General features: G+C 39.8%; 1 protein-coding gene across 1 annotated transcript in view; it reads left to right on the forward strand.

Moving 5' to 3' along the window:
- Window positions 1–13,913, forward strand: part of drd4.L (dopamine receptor D4 L homeolog) — a 39,087-nt gene extending 25,174 nt beyond the window's left edge. The window contains 1 exon segment of the mRNA XM_018257557.2: window positions 13,077–13,913. Within this exon segment, the coding sequence (XP_018113046.2) occupies window positions 13,077–13,279 (203 nt within the window). The 3' untranslated portion in view covers window positions 13,280–13,913.
- Window positions 13,914–17,017: the final 3,104 nt, after the last annotated feature.

The raw sequence follows: 17,017 nt of genomic DNA on the forward strand, positions 1-17,017 counted from the left end.
TTAACTGAAAGGCGAACCACCCCTTTAAGGTCAATTTCCCTTTTTACCATGAAAAAAATTAAAATTATTTCATACTATAAATCAATTATCCTATATACAAAAGAGGACTTATCCCCCTATCCCGTTGCACTGTAGAAAATTAGACACAATGTATTACAGTAAAAAGCAATATTTATTAATAACCATGCTAGTGAAACAAATTAAAACATATTTAAAAACCAACAGCGCTGCTGGAAACAAAAAACGGGGAATACCCTGATGTTAATTAGTGATCACTATTTTTCATACTGGTTGAAAAACCTTGCGTAGGTAAAGAAATGTGGTTGGAGCAGTAAAGGTGGTTTGGTAAAACGTATTAGGTGTGAACTCCCGGCAAAGACCACATTAAGGGCATGTATGCCAAAATGTCCCTTCTTCTCTGTATAAGAACTATGTCCCAAGCAGGGTAGGGGCTGGCTCCCCTTGCAAGTCCCTCAGCGGAAGCCCCTTGAGCCGAGGTTAAATGCAGGGTAAGTAAGGAGTTAGCTGTAGCAAACGCTGGATCCAATGTAGTAGCCAAAAGGCTATATATGCAGAACCCCAGTTCAGTATGCCAGCAAAAGATTTCCTATACTTGCCCTTGTGTGGATATCGTCCGTGGTGTGGAACGCTCACAAATATCCGTCAGATCATCCCCGGGATAAAAACTGCATCCAATCCGCAAGGGAAAAACACCGCTTTGAGCCCAGCAGCGCCGAACTACTCGACAGCTGTTTCGCCACGAAAGTGGCTTTGTCAAGAGATCAAGCATCGAAAAACAGGTGGGGCTTTAAACATTTCATCACGTGATCAGTCCTCTCGCTGTGTCATTGCAATTAAGTTATAGACTGCATTTGTTCATTGTGAGAATCGGATCCACATGCTACTCAGCTGTTGCATTTTGTTCAGAGTTGAATTTGTATCCAGAAATGCCCGGAAACATCATTTCACTTCAATTGCTGTTCGCACTGTTGGAAGTGCGCTGAAATAGCATTAGTTATATCTCTGTGATCCATAAATGCTAGAGGGACAGTACGTGATTGCTATACAGTCACTGCATGGTATTATATCCTAAAGGTTGACATATAATAACATTAATAATTGAAACAAAATTTATTATAAACAAAAATAACAAAAAGGTTAACAAAATTAAGATTAAAGATTAATGAGTGTTATAGAAGGCAATATCGCTCAAAATGGAGCACGCTACCTTTCTCAAATAAGCAAAATAAATATTTTTATGTCTATTATTTACAATAGTAAGGATCTGTCACAGCAGGGTAATAATCCCAAAAAAAAGGCATATAAAATATAATATACAATATAAATGCCACCTTAACAGGGAAGACAATTGTACTATCATAAACATAATAGTTGGAAAGGGGGCATATTGAGATGGAAAAGTAAAGAGAGCTCCAAGGGGCCGTCCACATTTGCGGAAAAAATAGTGGTCCTAAATGTTAAGTGGAGGAACAGCAATTGGGATTACATGGGCCTGGAGATGTTAAAGATAGGTAAGTTCATATCAATATTAGTTCAGCTATATATTTCATCATTTATTGATGAATGCCTGAAAGTTTAAATGCCCATTTAAGCCCCATTGTGATTTGTAAGTATTCAATCTAAAAATCCATTCCGTCTCTAATTGCAACAACTTGTTGTCCAGGTCACCTCCCCTGATATCTCCATGTAGGCGATCAATTCCTTGAAAGAAACCGTCTCCCATCCGTCCATTGTGTACACAATGGATGTGTTTTGCAATACTAGATAGCAAATTACAAATTTTAATGTCCCTTATATGCTCATAGATCCGCCTTTTTAACATCCTGGTTGTTTTACCTACATATAAGGCACCACAATGACATGTGAATAAATAGATCACGTGGGTGGTATTACAACATATATAGTGGTGCATCTTGAACTCTTTATCTGTTCTTCCAAAACCATCAGATATTCTGAGGAATTGACATTGTTCGCAGTCCCCACACCTAAAGGTGCCAGGTCTTTTGCAACAGGCTTGTTTAGAATATTTTTGATAGTGGCTATGTGTTACCATATCTCCAATGCTTGTATTGCGCCTATAAGTAATATTTGGGTATGTGGAAACTAACTTGCCCACTTGGGGATCTCCAGATAAAACCTGCCAGTGTTTCTGAATTATTGATCTCATTTCACTGTCATTGGTATTGTAAGTGACAATAAGTCTGGTCTCTCTTCCTTCTCGTGGTCCAGAAACTTTCTGGACTTTTTGTGGTTTTGTGGACTTGTATAATAATGTATCTCTGTCTTGGGCTGCTGCCCATTGGTATGCTCGGTGTAAACATCTGGATTTATATCCCCTAGCCTTAAATCTTTTATAAAGCTTATAAGCTTCATGTCTGAACTCCTCATCTGAGGAGCATATTCTTTTTAATCTTAAATACTGCCCCTTGGGGATACCTGTTATACATTTATTTGGGTGCATGGAATGGGCATGTAGGAGGCTGTTACTTGCTGTTTTTTTCCTAAATAGGGTCGTAGACACGTTACCCCTATCGTCTTTGTAAATCTCAACATCAAGGAATTCAAGTTTTTGTGTGTTGAAGTTAGCAGTAAAAGATAAATTGAATGTATTCACATTTAGCTTTGCAATAAATTCCCTCAAAAGATATTCGGGCCCCTGCCATATTAAGAAGATATCATCGATGTACCTGAGCCACCGAAGTATGTGGCCCAGGTACATCCCATACTCTTCACTCGAGTGGACATGTCGCTCCCATTCTCCCAAGTAAAGATTAGCGTAGCTAGGGGCGCATTTGGCACCCATAGCCACGCCTTGTCTTTGCAAATAATAGATGCCGTCAAAAAGAAAAACATTATGATGAAGAATGAATTGTAATGCATTCAAAATAAAACCATGTTGTGGCGAAATAGGAACACATATCCGTTCAAAAACTCTTGTCAAGGTTTGAATGCCCAAATCATGGGGAATGCTCATATATAATGCCTCAACATCCAAGCCCACCAAGATACAGTCTTCATCTAAGTTTAATCCGTTAATCTCCTTGAGGAGATGAGTGGTGTCCAATACGAATGAGTCAAGTTGTTGCACCAGGGGCTGCAAAATTGAGTCCACATATTCACAAATCGGTTCTGTGAGTGACCCACAGCCAGACACTATGGGTCTGCCTGGTGGGTCACTCACAGATTTGTGCACCTTAGGAAGGGCATAAAAAGTGGGCATTCTAGGGTGGTGAACCTTTAGAAATTCACAGGTATTTCCATCAATGATGCCCTCCTCCCGGGCTTCATCTATTAGCCTAAATAATTGGCTTTTGTAAAGTTGTAATTGAGGTAAGAGGACCGGTTGATACCATTGTTTATTCCCTAAGATTTTTTTGCACATTGCTACATATTGTGACGAGTCCATTATAACCACATTCGATCCCTTATCTGAGGGTTTTACTGTAATGTCAGAATTAGATTGTAATAATTTTAGTTCAGATATCTCTTCGTGCGATAAATTCGGATATTTAACATTTTTTCTAATTTGTAAAATGTCGTCAGTGACTAGACGTATAAAAGTCTCAATGGCCCCATTTTCAGTGATATTGGGATATTTTCGTGATTTTTTCTTAAGAGAAGGTAAAGTGACGAGATTTTCAGAGTTTTCGAACCATAATTCATATATGTCTTGTAAGTTTTGGTCATCAGATCTTGGGTCATCCCATAAATCTAATAAGATTTTTAGAGTTTTGAAATCTCGAGTATCAAAGTGGCTGAAGTCCCTGAATTCTCCCCGGTGTCCTTTGTGCCAGTGAAGCTGCAATAATAATTTGCGTGCAAACAGGTGAATGTCTTTAATTATATATGAGCATTCCCCATGATTTGGGCATTCAAACCTTGACAAGAGTTTTTGAACGGATATGTGTTCCTATTTCGCCACAACATGGTTTTATTTTGAATGCATTACAATTCATTCTTCATCATAATGTTTTTCTTTTTGACGGCATCTATTATTTGCAAAGACAAGGCGTGGCTATGGGTGCCAAATGCGCCCCTAGCTACGCTAATCTTTACTTGGGAGAATGGGAGCGACATGTCCACTCGAGTGAAGAGTATGGGATGTACCTGGGCCACATACTTCGGTGGCTCAGGTACATCGATGATATCTTCTTAATATGGCAGGGGCCCGAATATCTTTTGAGGGAATTTATTGCAAAGCTAAATGTGAATACATTCAATTTATCTTTTACTGCTAACTCACAAAAACTTGAATTCCTTGATGTTGAGATTTACAAAGACGATAGGGGTAACGTGTCTACGACCCTATTTAGGAAAAAAACAGCAAGTAACAGCCTCCTACATGCCCATTCCATGCACCCAAATAAATGTATAACAGGTATCCCCAAGGGGCAGTATTTAAGATTAAAAAGAATATGCTCCTCAGATGAGGAGTTCAGACATGAAGCTTATAAGCTTTATAAAAGATTTAAGGCTAGGGGATATAAATCCAGATGTTTACACCGAGCATACCAATGGGCAGCAGCCCAAGACAGAGATACATTATTATACAAGTCCACAAAACCACAAAAAGTCCAGAAAGTTTCTGGACCACGAGAAGGAAGAGAGACCAGACTTATTGTCACTTACAATACCAATGACAGTGAAATGAGATCAATAATTCAGAAACACTGGCAGGTTTTATCTGGAGATCCCCAAGTGGGCAAGTTAGTTTCCACATACCCAAATATTACTTATAGGCGCAATACAAGCATTGGAGATATGGTAACACATAGCCACTATCAAAAATATTCTAAACAAGCCTGTTGCAAAAGACCTGGCACCTTTAGGTGTGGGGACTGCGAACAATGTCAATTCCTCAGAATATCTGATGGTTTTGGAAGAACAGATAAAGAGTTCAAGATGCACCACTATATATGTTGTAATACCACCCACGTGATCTATTTATTCACATGTCATTGTGGTGCCTTATATGTAGGTAAAACAACCAGGATGTTAAAAAGGCGGATCTATGAGCATATAAGGGACATTAAAATTTGTAATTTGCTATCTAGTATTGCAAAACACATCCATTGTGTACACAATGGACGGATGGGAGACGGTTTCTTTCAAGGAATTGATCGCCTACATGGAGATATCAGGGGAGGTGACCTGGACAACAAGTTGTTGCAATTAGAGACGGAATGGATTTTTAGATTGAATACTTACAAATCACAATGGGGCTTAAATGGGCATTTAAACTTTCAGGCATTCATCAATAAATGATGAAATATATAGCTGAACTAATATTGATATGAACTTACCTATCTTTAACATCTCCAGGCCCATGTAATCCCAATTGCTGTTCCTCCACTTAACATTTAGGACCACTATTTTTTCCGCAAATGTGGACGGCCCCTTGGAGCTCTCTTTACTTTTCCATCTCAATATGCCCCCTTTCCAACTATTATTATTATTATTATCCAACTGTTTATGATAGTACAATTGTCCAACTGTTTATGATAGTACAATTGTCTTCCCTGTTAAGGTGGCATTTATATTGTATATTATATTTTATATGCCTTTTTTTTGGGATTATTACCCTGCTGTGACAGATCCTTACTATTGTAAATAATAGACATAAAAATATTTATTTTGCTTATTTGAGAAAGGTAGCGTGCTCCATTTTGAGCGATATTGCCTTCTATAACACTCATTAATCTTTAATCTTAATTTTGTTAACCTTTTTGTTATTTTTGTTTATAATAAATTTTGTTTCAATTATTAATGTTATTATATGTCAACCTTTAGGATATAATACCATGCAGTGACTGTATAGCAATCACGTACTGTCCCTCTAGCATTTATGGATCACAGAGATATAACTAATGCTATTTCAGCGCACTTCCAACAGTGCGAACAGCAATTGAAGTGAAATGATGTTTCCGGGCATTTCTGGATACAAATTCAACTCTGAACAAAATGCAACAGCTGAGTAGCATGTGGATCCGATTCTCACAATGAACAAATGCAGTCTATAACTTAATTGCAATGACACAGCGAGAGGACTGATCACGTGATGAAATGTTTAAAGCCCCACCTGTTTTTCGATGCTTGATCTCTTGACAAAGCCACTTTCGTGGCGAAACAGCTGTCGAGTAGTTCGGCGCTGCTGGGCTCAAAGCGGTGTTTTTCCCTTGCGGATTGGATGCAGTTTTTATCCCGGGGATGATCTGACGGATATTTGTGAGCGTTCCACACCACGGACGATATCCACACAAGGGCAAGTATAGGAAATCTTTTGCTGGCATACTGAACTGGGGTTCTGCATATATAGCCTTTTGGCTACTACATTGGATCCAGCGTTTGCTACAGCTAACTCCTTACTTACCCTGCATTTAACCTCGGCTCAAGGGGCTTCCGCTGAGGGACTTGCAAGGGGAGCCAGCCCCTACCCTGCTTGGGACATAGTTCTTATACAGAGAAGAAGGGACATTTTGGCATACATGCCCTTAATGTGGTCTTTGCCGGGAGTTCACACCTAATACGTTTTACCAAACCACCTTTACTGCTCCAACCACATTTCTTTACCTACGCAAGGTTTTTCAACCAGTATGAAAAATAGTGATCACTAATTAACATCAGGGTATTCCCCGTTTTTTGTTTCCAGCAGCGCTGTTGGTTTTTAAATATGTTTTAATTTGTTTCACTAGCATGGTTATTAATAAATATTGCTTTTTACTGTAATACATTGTGTCTAATTTTCTACAGTGCAACGGGATAGGGGGATAAGTCCTCTTTTGTATATAGGATAATTGCTTTAAATGTGGTGGACACCCCTCCCCCCTTGCACTGATATATAATTGAATGCTGGCGCAACTGTGGATGTCTGCTTATTTTTAACCCGGCGTTCTAACCTACTATAAATCAAGTTACAACCAGCCTGTGGGCACAAGGAACGTTTCCTTACACACAATGAGAAGAACTTATCTGGTTCTTGTGATTAAAGTGCGCCTCTCGCCTGATTATTACGCATGCCGGCGTTCATGCATCTCCACTTGACTTCAAATGAAGGCCAGTTTTCTCTTGATTTTCCATTTTCAAGTATCATATTCACTGCAGCACACAGGGAGTTGAGAATATGTGCAATAAAAGTGTTTTATTAGCTCATAGTAGACATACAAAGCAGGCAACGTTTCGCACCCCACTGGTCTGTGAATGTTTAAGTAGTGTTCCCAATTTGGGAAAGGGGGGTAAAGGGGGAGGGGAAGTGGGAGGGAAATACAACATTTAACATCCAATGTGCTGATTAGAAAAAATTGCCATCATCCTGGTCCTATGAACATCAGTCCAGGGGCCTCAGGTAAGTAAATCCAATTACTGTAAAGAGTCCTTAATAGTAAGTTTGTTATCATATCCATCAGTGCATAATAATTTGTGGGTATTAAATATGTAAATAGAACAAAATTGAACCATATTGAACTATATTTAACTTCAGTGACATCAGAGACGTTAAAGGTACCTTATTTTCTGAATTTTCGGAATTACAGAAATTGGTGCCTGCACTCAGAAATTCCACTGGTTCAATAGCCTGAAAAAAAATAGGGATGCAGGACTATATGGACATTTTCGGCACGATCCAAGGCATTAAGTCGTAGCGCGTTGGATTGTGCCAAAAATGTCCATATAGTCCTACCCTTACACTCTACTTGTTTGAAAGCAAATATCTGCCTGACTGCTTTGCATACCTCCCAACATTTTGGAAATAAAAAGAGGGACAACATTTTTTTTTGACCAAGCCCATCTTTTTGCCAACACCCATTAATTACCATGTTCATTTTACAAATTTTGGCAGGTTATGAAAATTTGAACATATTTCTGTGGGTTTTTTTTCCCATTTATTACAGTTTTGCTAATGAAGGTGAATTGCCCTTTAGGGTCAGGGCACACAGGCAGATTCGGCGACTAATCTCCCCGAACTGCCTTCCGCAGGCTATAATGAAAATCGCCGGCGGGAAGGCACTCGGAGCTCTTCCTTTTCCGAAGCCGTCTGAAGTTCCCTCGTGAGGTCATTGACCCCAAAAAACGAGGCCAGTTATGTTATGGTAGCATACAAAAAGGGATTGGCAGATATTTATCAGGGAGCAGTTCAAACAAGATGCAGTTCTCACCCTTTTGGATCCAATATAAAATATACCTAAAGCTCCCCATAGACGCGACAATTCTTCGAAATTATCATGCGGTTAGTGGGATTCGAACGATCGTACATCTTACGATTTTTCGGCCGACATCTGTCAGGAAATTGATCGGCCAGGTCAAAAAATCTTTGTCGGTCCCAGTGCAATCTCTCTATGTTTGCAGGGCCAAGCAGGCAGCTCCCCTTTGTTTTCCTGGCAAAGTTGATGGTAAATTCGTACGATCGTACGATCGTTCTGAGAAGATCGTGGTCTCACGATCAGGATCTGATCTTTTAAAAATCTCAACATCTATGGCCAGCTTTAGACTTAAAGTTTAGCTGCACCCAAGATGAGGAATTATTTCCCTGAATGTTTCTTTGTATGTAAGCAGCTTGTTCTGGAGCATCATGTAGCCCATGTAGACACACAAGCACTAGCCGTGTCCATACTAAATCTTATCCACAGCATGTTCCCTCAACACATGGGCAAGATTAAAGCAAAGGGAGCCGTCAGGAACATGCTGAAGTCTGCCCTGAGATAATCTTCTTCAGTCCTGCATCACACTGGCTACTCCTCCTCCCTCTACTGAAGGAATTCCCTACCATGTATACCACAATTACAGGTTCTATACAATTTCGTTATTGGCTTTAGTCATGCTGAAAAGTCTGAAGCTAAAAGTCAACTAAATTCCAGAATTAGAGGTTCTATAGAAGTTATTTAGTGGCTTTAATCATGCTGAAAAGTCTGAAGCTAAAGGGTAACTAAGATCCGGAATGAATTTGTTTCTAAATTACCTTGTACTTCATGAACACCTGTATTTTGCCACATACTGAACTACAGTGCAGGTAGGGGACCTGTTATCCAGAATCCTCGGGACCAGGAAGGGGTCTTTCCATAACTTGGATCATTCTATCTTATTTCTACTAAAAAAAGGGTTTGTTTTGTCTCCAGCAAGGATTAATTATATGTTAGTTTTTGGATCAAGTACAAGGTACTGTTTTTATTATTACAGAGAAAGGGAAATTATTTTGACAGTTTATGGGAGTCTATGGAATATGGCCTTCCCATAATTCTGAGGTTTCTGCATAACAGGTTTCCAGGTAATGGATCCTGTACTTCAACTGTCAATTTTAAAATAGCTTGTGACTTGATAGGAGGTCAGTTGCACCCCAAGGCCAGCCTCTGTGTGTCCAAGGGGGTTTGCGGACTATATAATATACTTTTCACTAACAACCAGCAGCACTACACGGCAAATTTTGGTCAGAGAGAGTTGTTTGGGATCTGTTATCCAGAAACCCAATAGCCATAAAGTTCTGAATTACAGAAAGGCTGTCCATTTTACCCAAATAATACAAATTAACTTTTGGCACCCCCACGTGCAAGACTTATTTCCTTCTCCTTTAAATGATTTGTTAGAAGACTTAAGGAAAACCCCAGGTCCTGGGCATTCTGGATAACAGGTCCCATACTTGTAATACAACGAGAAACAAATTTCTATCTGACATCGGCAAATCTCTCATGTAGACTTATGACATTTGTTTTGTCTGATCATATACAGGGAAGCCCCAATTTAGTCCCTAGTTTAAAGCCATTCTCTATGCAACATCAGAAAGGGTCAAACAGTGTTGGACTGGTCTACTGGGCTCATGGTGGCCCCAGGTGTCAGTCGGTCCTGCTGCTTACCCAACATGGCCATTCCTCATTTCTGTTTGAGAACATGAAGAAGAAATGGAGGATAGATGATAATATGTAAAGAGAAGGGATTAAGAGAATATAGCAAGTGAATGAAGAGAGAAGAAAAAATAATTTAGAGAGTGGGCCTAAAGTCAAAGGTTTTCTGGTGGACCCTTGGCACCCTAATCCTACACTGGGGCTGGTGGGGTAGGCAGGTAAGATGTTGGGTGCAATTGGATTGAGCAAGCAGAAAGGGGCAGAGACGTGAGCGAGACAATGCCACTGACTTACTCCATACTCTTGTAGTTGTTGGTTGGATATTTGAAGTTGCAAATCAACAACAGGCAATATGTTATATACTAAAATATTACAACATATAATCTGCACTTTGTACTTTTACCTCTTCTCTTCCTAAGGGGTCCCTCTGATGCTGGGTCCCAGGGCATATGTGCTATAGCCTATGACTAAGTGTCCTTGGTAGACACGAAACGCGTCAGGCAAATTAAGATTTGGTTCAATATTCTGCCAATCTTTCACAAAGGATTTGGGGGTTCGGCGGAATCCAAAAATAGTGGATTCGGTGCATCATGAACAGAGAGTATATTATATTGCATGGATAGATTATTTCATTGCAGAATAGAGAGCTCTGACTATGCAATTGGAGCCAATCATCTGACAGTGGCCCTAACATTACCCCATTCTCAGTCTGGGGCCCTGCTTACAATATTTGCCCAGCTCACAAAAATAATTCAGAGCTGATCTGGCTATAAAGTTGCAGCTGTCGGCAGCATATGAAGGCAGTGTGTTCTTGTGCGGATTGAATAGTCTCATTACACTGTAATCTAATTAGTTGAGCATCAATCTCATGTGCAGAGTCAGAAAACCTTTCTAAAGATAATCAAACAGGAGATTCAGTTATAGCTCCTCCTGTTAACTCTTTCTCTTCCAGGAGTGGCTGCCATATCCAAATACCAGCAAAATGATTTGTTGTTTAAGGGAACAGTCTTCTAAGTTTATTAACTGTTGGCCTAAACCCGAGACAGGATAATGATGGCAACGATTTAATTTTGTATTTAATCGGCAAATGTCTCATCCATGTGACAGACAGACGTGATATGAACCTGAAGTGTGGCTTGCGTGAAATGCAGTATTTAATCAGGCATGCCGCCGCCCAGCAATTAACACATCAGAATATTCAAACTGACAGTTAAGTCAGGCCTCTTAATGAGACAGCTACATCAAAACAATAAATAGCTTCAGAAACAATTAACCTTTTTATTGCGACTAGATGGCGAGTCCTGTACGTGGGGCGAGAAACATTCACAGCTCTGTTGCAACTTTGATAATTATGTCTTTCCCTTGGTTTAAAATGTAAAGATTTGCCGCACGTCTGAGCCTACAAATTCTTAGATAAGAGAAATGGATTTTCTTTCTAATGACTAATGTTATGCTTTTATTCAACTGTTCTAGGGATGCACTGAATCCACTATTTGCCATTCGTCCGAATCCCCAAATCCTTTATGAAAGATTCGGCTGAATACAGAACCAAATCCGAATCCTAATTTGAACATTCAAATTCAAATTAGGGACAGGAAGGGAAAAAGTGGAAAAACTGTTTTTATTTCCTTGTTTTGGGACAAAAAGTTAAATGATTACCCTTTACATATGTAAATTAGGATTCAGTTTGGCTAGGCACAAAGATTTGTCCGAATCCAAATTCTGACGAAAAAGGCTGAATGGTGGCCGAATTCTGAACCGAATGCTGGATTTTGTGCATCTCTAATCTGTTCACATGGAAATCTATACCCCTGAACAGTTGTTCACCTCTGAGTTAACTTTTAGTATGATGTAGGGATAGTGTAGAGAGAGTGATATTCAGAGACAATTTGCAACTGTTTTTCATTTTTTACTGTTTGTGTTTTTTTTTAGTTATTTAACTTTTTATTCAGCAGCTCTCCAATTTGCAATTTCAGCAGTCTGGTTGCTAGGTTCCAAATTCCCCTAATAACAATAAGGGGCCCATTTACTTAGCTCGAGTGAAGGAATAGAGGAAAAAAACTTTGAATTTCGAATGGTTTTTTTTGGCTACTTCGACCATCGAATGGGCTACTTCGACCTTCGACTATGACTTCGAACCGAACGATTCAAACTAAAAATCATTCGACTATTCGATAGTCGAAGTACTGTCTCTTTAAGAAAAAACTTCGACCCCCTAGTTCACCACCTAAAAGCTACCGAAGTCAATGTTAGCCTATGGGGAAGGTCCCCATAGGCTTTCTAAGCTTTTTTTGGTCAAACAAAAATCGTTCGATCGATGGATTAAAATCCTTCGAATCGAACAGTTCGAAGGATTTAATCGTTCGATCAAACGATTTTTCGTTCGAACGAACGAATAGCGCTAAATCCTTTGACTTCGATATTCGAACTCGAAGGATTTAACTTGGATGGTCGAATATCGAGGGTTAATTAACCCTCATTATTCAACCCTATGTAAATCTGCCCCTAAATGTGTAGCCTTAGGGGGTGGCAGACGTGGCTACTGGGGGAGATTAGTTGCCCAGTGACAAATCCCCTCTTCTTTGGGCGACTAATCTCCCATAAGTGCCTTCCCACCGGCGATTTACATTGTAGCTGGCGGGAAGGCATTTAGGGGAGATTAGTCATCTGAAGAAATGGCAATTTGTCGGTGGGCGACTTCAGAAAAACGAAGCAATCCAAGTGCCATCCTGCCAGGGATTTACATTTTAGTCGACGGGAAGGCATTTAGTGGAGATTAGTCGCCCGAAGAAGAGGCGATTTATCGCTGGGCGACTAATCTCCCCAAGTAGCCATGAGTGCCACCACCCTTACAGAGCATTTGTTTTTTTTTTAGATGGGGTCAGTGACCCCCATTTAAAAGCTGGAACAAGTCAGAAAAAAAGGCAAATCACTTAAAAAAAAAAAACTATAGAAAATAAATAATGAAGACCAATGAAAAGTTGCTTTATAACATAATAAAAGTAAACTAAAAGGTGAACCACCCCTTTAAAACAGCCCATTTTTAAAAGACTGGAAACCGTAGCAGTCCATCTTTGACTTGTGGGAACCGTTTCCCAACTTCCCTTAGGCTCACAGTGTCATGCAACCCCTTCCTCTGGATGTTGAAGTCCCTCTGCTTTTGTTTCTTGTTGCCTTATTCCAAAAATGTCTCCCTCTTGAATTCATTAATCAATGTTTCTCTTACAGGAGCATTTCTTTTCTGCTGGACCCCCTTCTTTGTGGTGCACATCACACGGGCTCTCTGTGAGTCTTGTTACATACCGGACCAACTTATCAGCATCGTCACGTGGTTGGGATACGTCAACAGTGCCCTGAACCCAGTTATCTATACCATATTCAACACAGAGTTCAGGAACTACTTTCGCAAAGTGCTTAGGGTATGCTGCTGAACTATAGACGGGGAGTCCATTACTATTGCAAGTGTCCTATGATTTCACTAAGAATCCAAGATGTCAGAACAATTGTCCTACTTTATTGTACTTCAAGGAAACTGTCTCTATACTCTGGATCTTGTGGCAGGGAAGCATGCTCCCTAATAGCTTGCTCTCCTTTTTGCAGAGAAGCTGGAATCATCAGGACCCAGAAGAATCACTTGCCAGGGTGCACCTAAAATTTGGGGTATATACTGACTGAAGGGCCGGTGAACATACAGTGTATCTACATGAATTACAAACTTGATTGACTGTCATGGATGTATTCAGGAAAACTGACAGTGAACTCAAAATGCCAATAAGTAGTAAGCAAGTACCCTTCCAGTCACTAATCCCAGTATTATAACCAGAGTTAGCCACTACTCCCAGACCCACTCTGCTGTGCAGAACCTGGGAATGCATGCTTATTAACCGCTTGAAACTCACCAAAACTGTCACATCCTTCTACTGTATTGTAACAACACCGATGAGATTGACGGCATATGGAACGAGTTCTTCAGAGCTGTCTATTGTCTAGGCTTGAACTCTATGCAGAACAGAAGCAAAATGATTCTGTATAGTTCAATAAAATTGAGAATTTGATATAAAAACATGTTTGGCCGATTGTGTGATGTATGAATCGTAGATCAGGGATGAACACTGATATGGCTGGTTTAGATAATGGCTCAGAAAACCATGGAAAAGAGAAATATGTGCCATCGTGTTTTGAATAAATTCAAAGTAAGTAAATTCCTGTTGTGTAACTTATAACATACGGGATAATAGGCATTGTTTACAGAGAGTTTTTACTCTGGAACTGACAATAAAGGAAGATAGCGCTGCTTACTGGATGCACAGTTCATTCAGTGAGTTAAGTTACTGTATATCATAAAAATACTAATGAAATAAGTTTGTTACTACCATATGTGGAAACCAGTGCAACGGCCTTTGTGTATCTACAGCATGGTATAGTTTCCATAGGAAAATTCTGCATTCTCAGTAGGGATGCACCGAATCCACTATTTTGGATTCGGCCGAACCCCTGAATCCTTTGGGAAAGATTCGGCTTAATACCGAACTGAATCTTATTTTGCATATGCAAATTAGGGGTGGGAAGGGGAAAACATTTTTTTCCTTCCTTGTTTTGTGACAAAAAGTCACGTGATTTCCTAATTTGAATATGTAAATTAGAAATCATATTCAGTTCGGCCAGAAGGATTGAGCCGAATCCAAATCCTGCTGAAAAAAGCCAAATCCTGGCCAAATCCCAACCGAATCCTGGATTCGGCGCATCCCTAATTCTCAGGAACTCTTTTTTTTTTACATTTTATTCTTTGCTTTCAGTGGAAAGGACTTTAAAGACAAAACCTACTAAATAGTAAGGTATATTATGTCTTTATACATAGAACATAACAATTATTCTCATGTACAGTCCATATACAAGGTTTAAAGGGGCAATATAACCGCATGTGCAACATAAGAAACATAAAAAATGTTTAGCCCTATTAGTCATATTGAACAAGGGGTTATGCTGCTCCTTAAAACCCTAAACTTTAAGGAGTGATATGTGTAATTAAAATGGGATGTTGATACTGCAATCTGCCCAAATAAGTTGAGGGGTAAGGTGAATGAAGAACCTTAAGGTAAGTAACTATGTAATTAACTTACAGTCACTTCAGTCGTTGTAAAAGAAACCCCAAACATTGGAATAAACAAGGCTTTATTTATACAACTCCTACCTTCATATGTCGTTATTGATCAAAGAAAGAGTACAAATTTGTAGGAATATCCTGTTTTTCTGCTGCTCTCAAGCAGACACACAAACATTCCACTCTCATATCAGTCAGGTCAATATTAGTCTTTGGAACCAGTTTCCTATTTTTGAATAAAAGAAAAAAAATCCTCAACTTTTTCAAACAATTAAATATAACCATATTTATATAAATGGTTTTACCCATACCATTTTCGTGGATATTTTGCCTGGGCAATCATATCCATATAAATACTATTGTTTTGTTACAGCTGTATACTGTAAATTACTGTACATAACTGATTTTGCATTAGTGAAACTGATAAAAGAACAATATAAAAAGCCTCCATTCCTACTGTGCCTGATAATATCAGTGCTCCACAATGCACCACTGTGTCTGTGTTTATTATAAATACACTTTAGGGCCAAAAGTATGTGGACATCCCTTCTAAAGGCCCCATACACGAACCGATAAAAACTGCTGACAGACCGAGTCGGCAGCCCGTGTGTGGGGCCATCTGACGGGCTTCACCGATCGATATCTGGGCGAAAGTCGGGCAGATCTTGATCAGGCAGGTAAAAAAAATCCCGTCAGATCGCGGCCACATCTGTGCTTGTATGCTGTCCTGCGATCTAACCGCCCGTTTCAGATGCATTATGATCCGATCGTTGGGCCCTAGGGCCGACAATTGGATCAGCCCGATATCACACAATTCAATGTGGGCCTATAGGGGAGAGATCTGCTCGTTTGCCGATCTCTACGTTTATGGCCACATTAACTATTGGAATTGGCTATGTAAGCCACACCCATCATTGCTGATACAGGTGTGAGAGGGTCATTCAAAGCAGAGTTGCTCAGCCTAAGACTTAAGAACTGGCTTGGCCTGCAGAGAGCCCCAAACTCAACCCAACTGAACCCCTGTGGGATGAATTGGAACAACAACTAAGAGCCAGGCCTGATCCCCAACATCAAGATCCCCACATGGAAGCAAATTACACCAACAAAGGGCCAGATTCAATTCACTGAGAAAAACTTATCTCATGGTTTATCACGTGAAAACTCTATTGAAAGGAGAAGGAAAGGCTTCGTGCACTTGGGGGTGCCAAATGTTAGGCACACCCAAGTGATTGTATTGACTTACCTGTTACCAGTGCTCCTATCAGCAGAAAACTGCACCGACGTTGTCTATTTTGTTCAACTGCGCATGCGTCTTCCCTGGGAAATTTGAAGAAAGAAGAAGCCGGAAGAGGGTCTCTCCATGGTGCTCACTGGTATAACCCTAGGCCGGTGCAGTTTTCTGCTGATAGGAGCACCGGCCCGTCGTTTCAGGTAAGTCAATACAATCACTTGGGGGTGCCTAACATTTGACAACCTCAAGTACACAAAGCCTGTCCTTCTCATTGAAGTCTGTGGTGAAAAAACTGGAACTGAATTTGGAGAAAAGTTTTTTCCCCTCAAACTGAATCTTGTTCACAAATTTTCATGTGATAAACTATGATATAACTTTTTCTCTCTGTATTGAATCTGGCCCAATGTTCCAAACTCTAGTTGAAAGTCTTCCTAGAAGAGGTAAAGGTTTTAGCAGCAAAGAGAGGACCAAGTTCAAATTGACATAATGTAGGTTTTGAAATGAGATGTTGGACAGGTGATCACATACTTTTGGCCATATAAATACAGAAATATAGCGATTACTGTGGGCTATAGAGAAATTTCAGGCTTTTTACTGCTAAGGTAAACTACATAGCAGTCCCTACCTGTATTTTATTTGTTCATACTGTTTCGTAAAGTACATTGCATATAATCCATCCATAGCTGAAGGTTATGGTTTCCACAAATGAGTGGCTATGGACTATGGCTGCCCGAGAGTAATGTCTATTGACCACAGGTGCCATATTGTTTTTGGCTCTACTTTACAAAAACATACACTGCCCAATATCCAACACCATGGCTTAGATATTTTTTGGGG

Source organism: Xenopus laevis, chromosome 4L, assembly GCF_017654675.1.
Source record: "Xenopus laevis strain J_2021 chromosome 4L, Xenopus_laevis_v10.1, whole genome shotgun sequence".
Classification (NCBI taxonomy): domain Eukaryota; kingdom Metazoa; phylum Chordata; class Amphibia; order Anura; family Pipidae; genus Xenopus; species Xenopus laevis.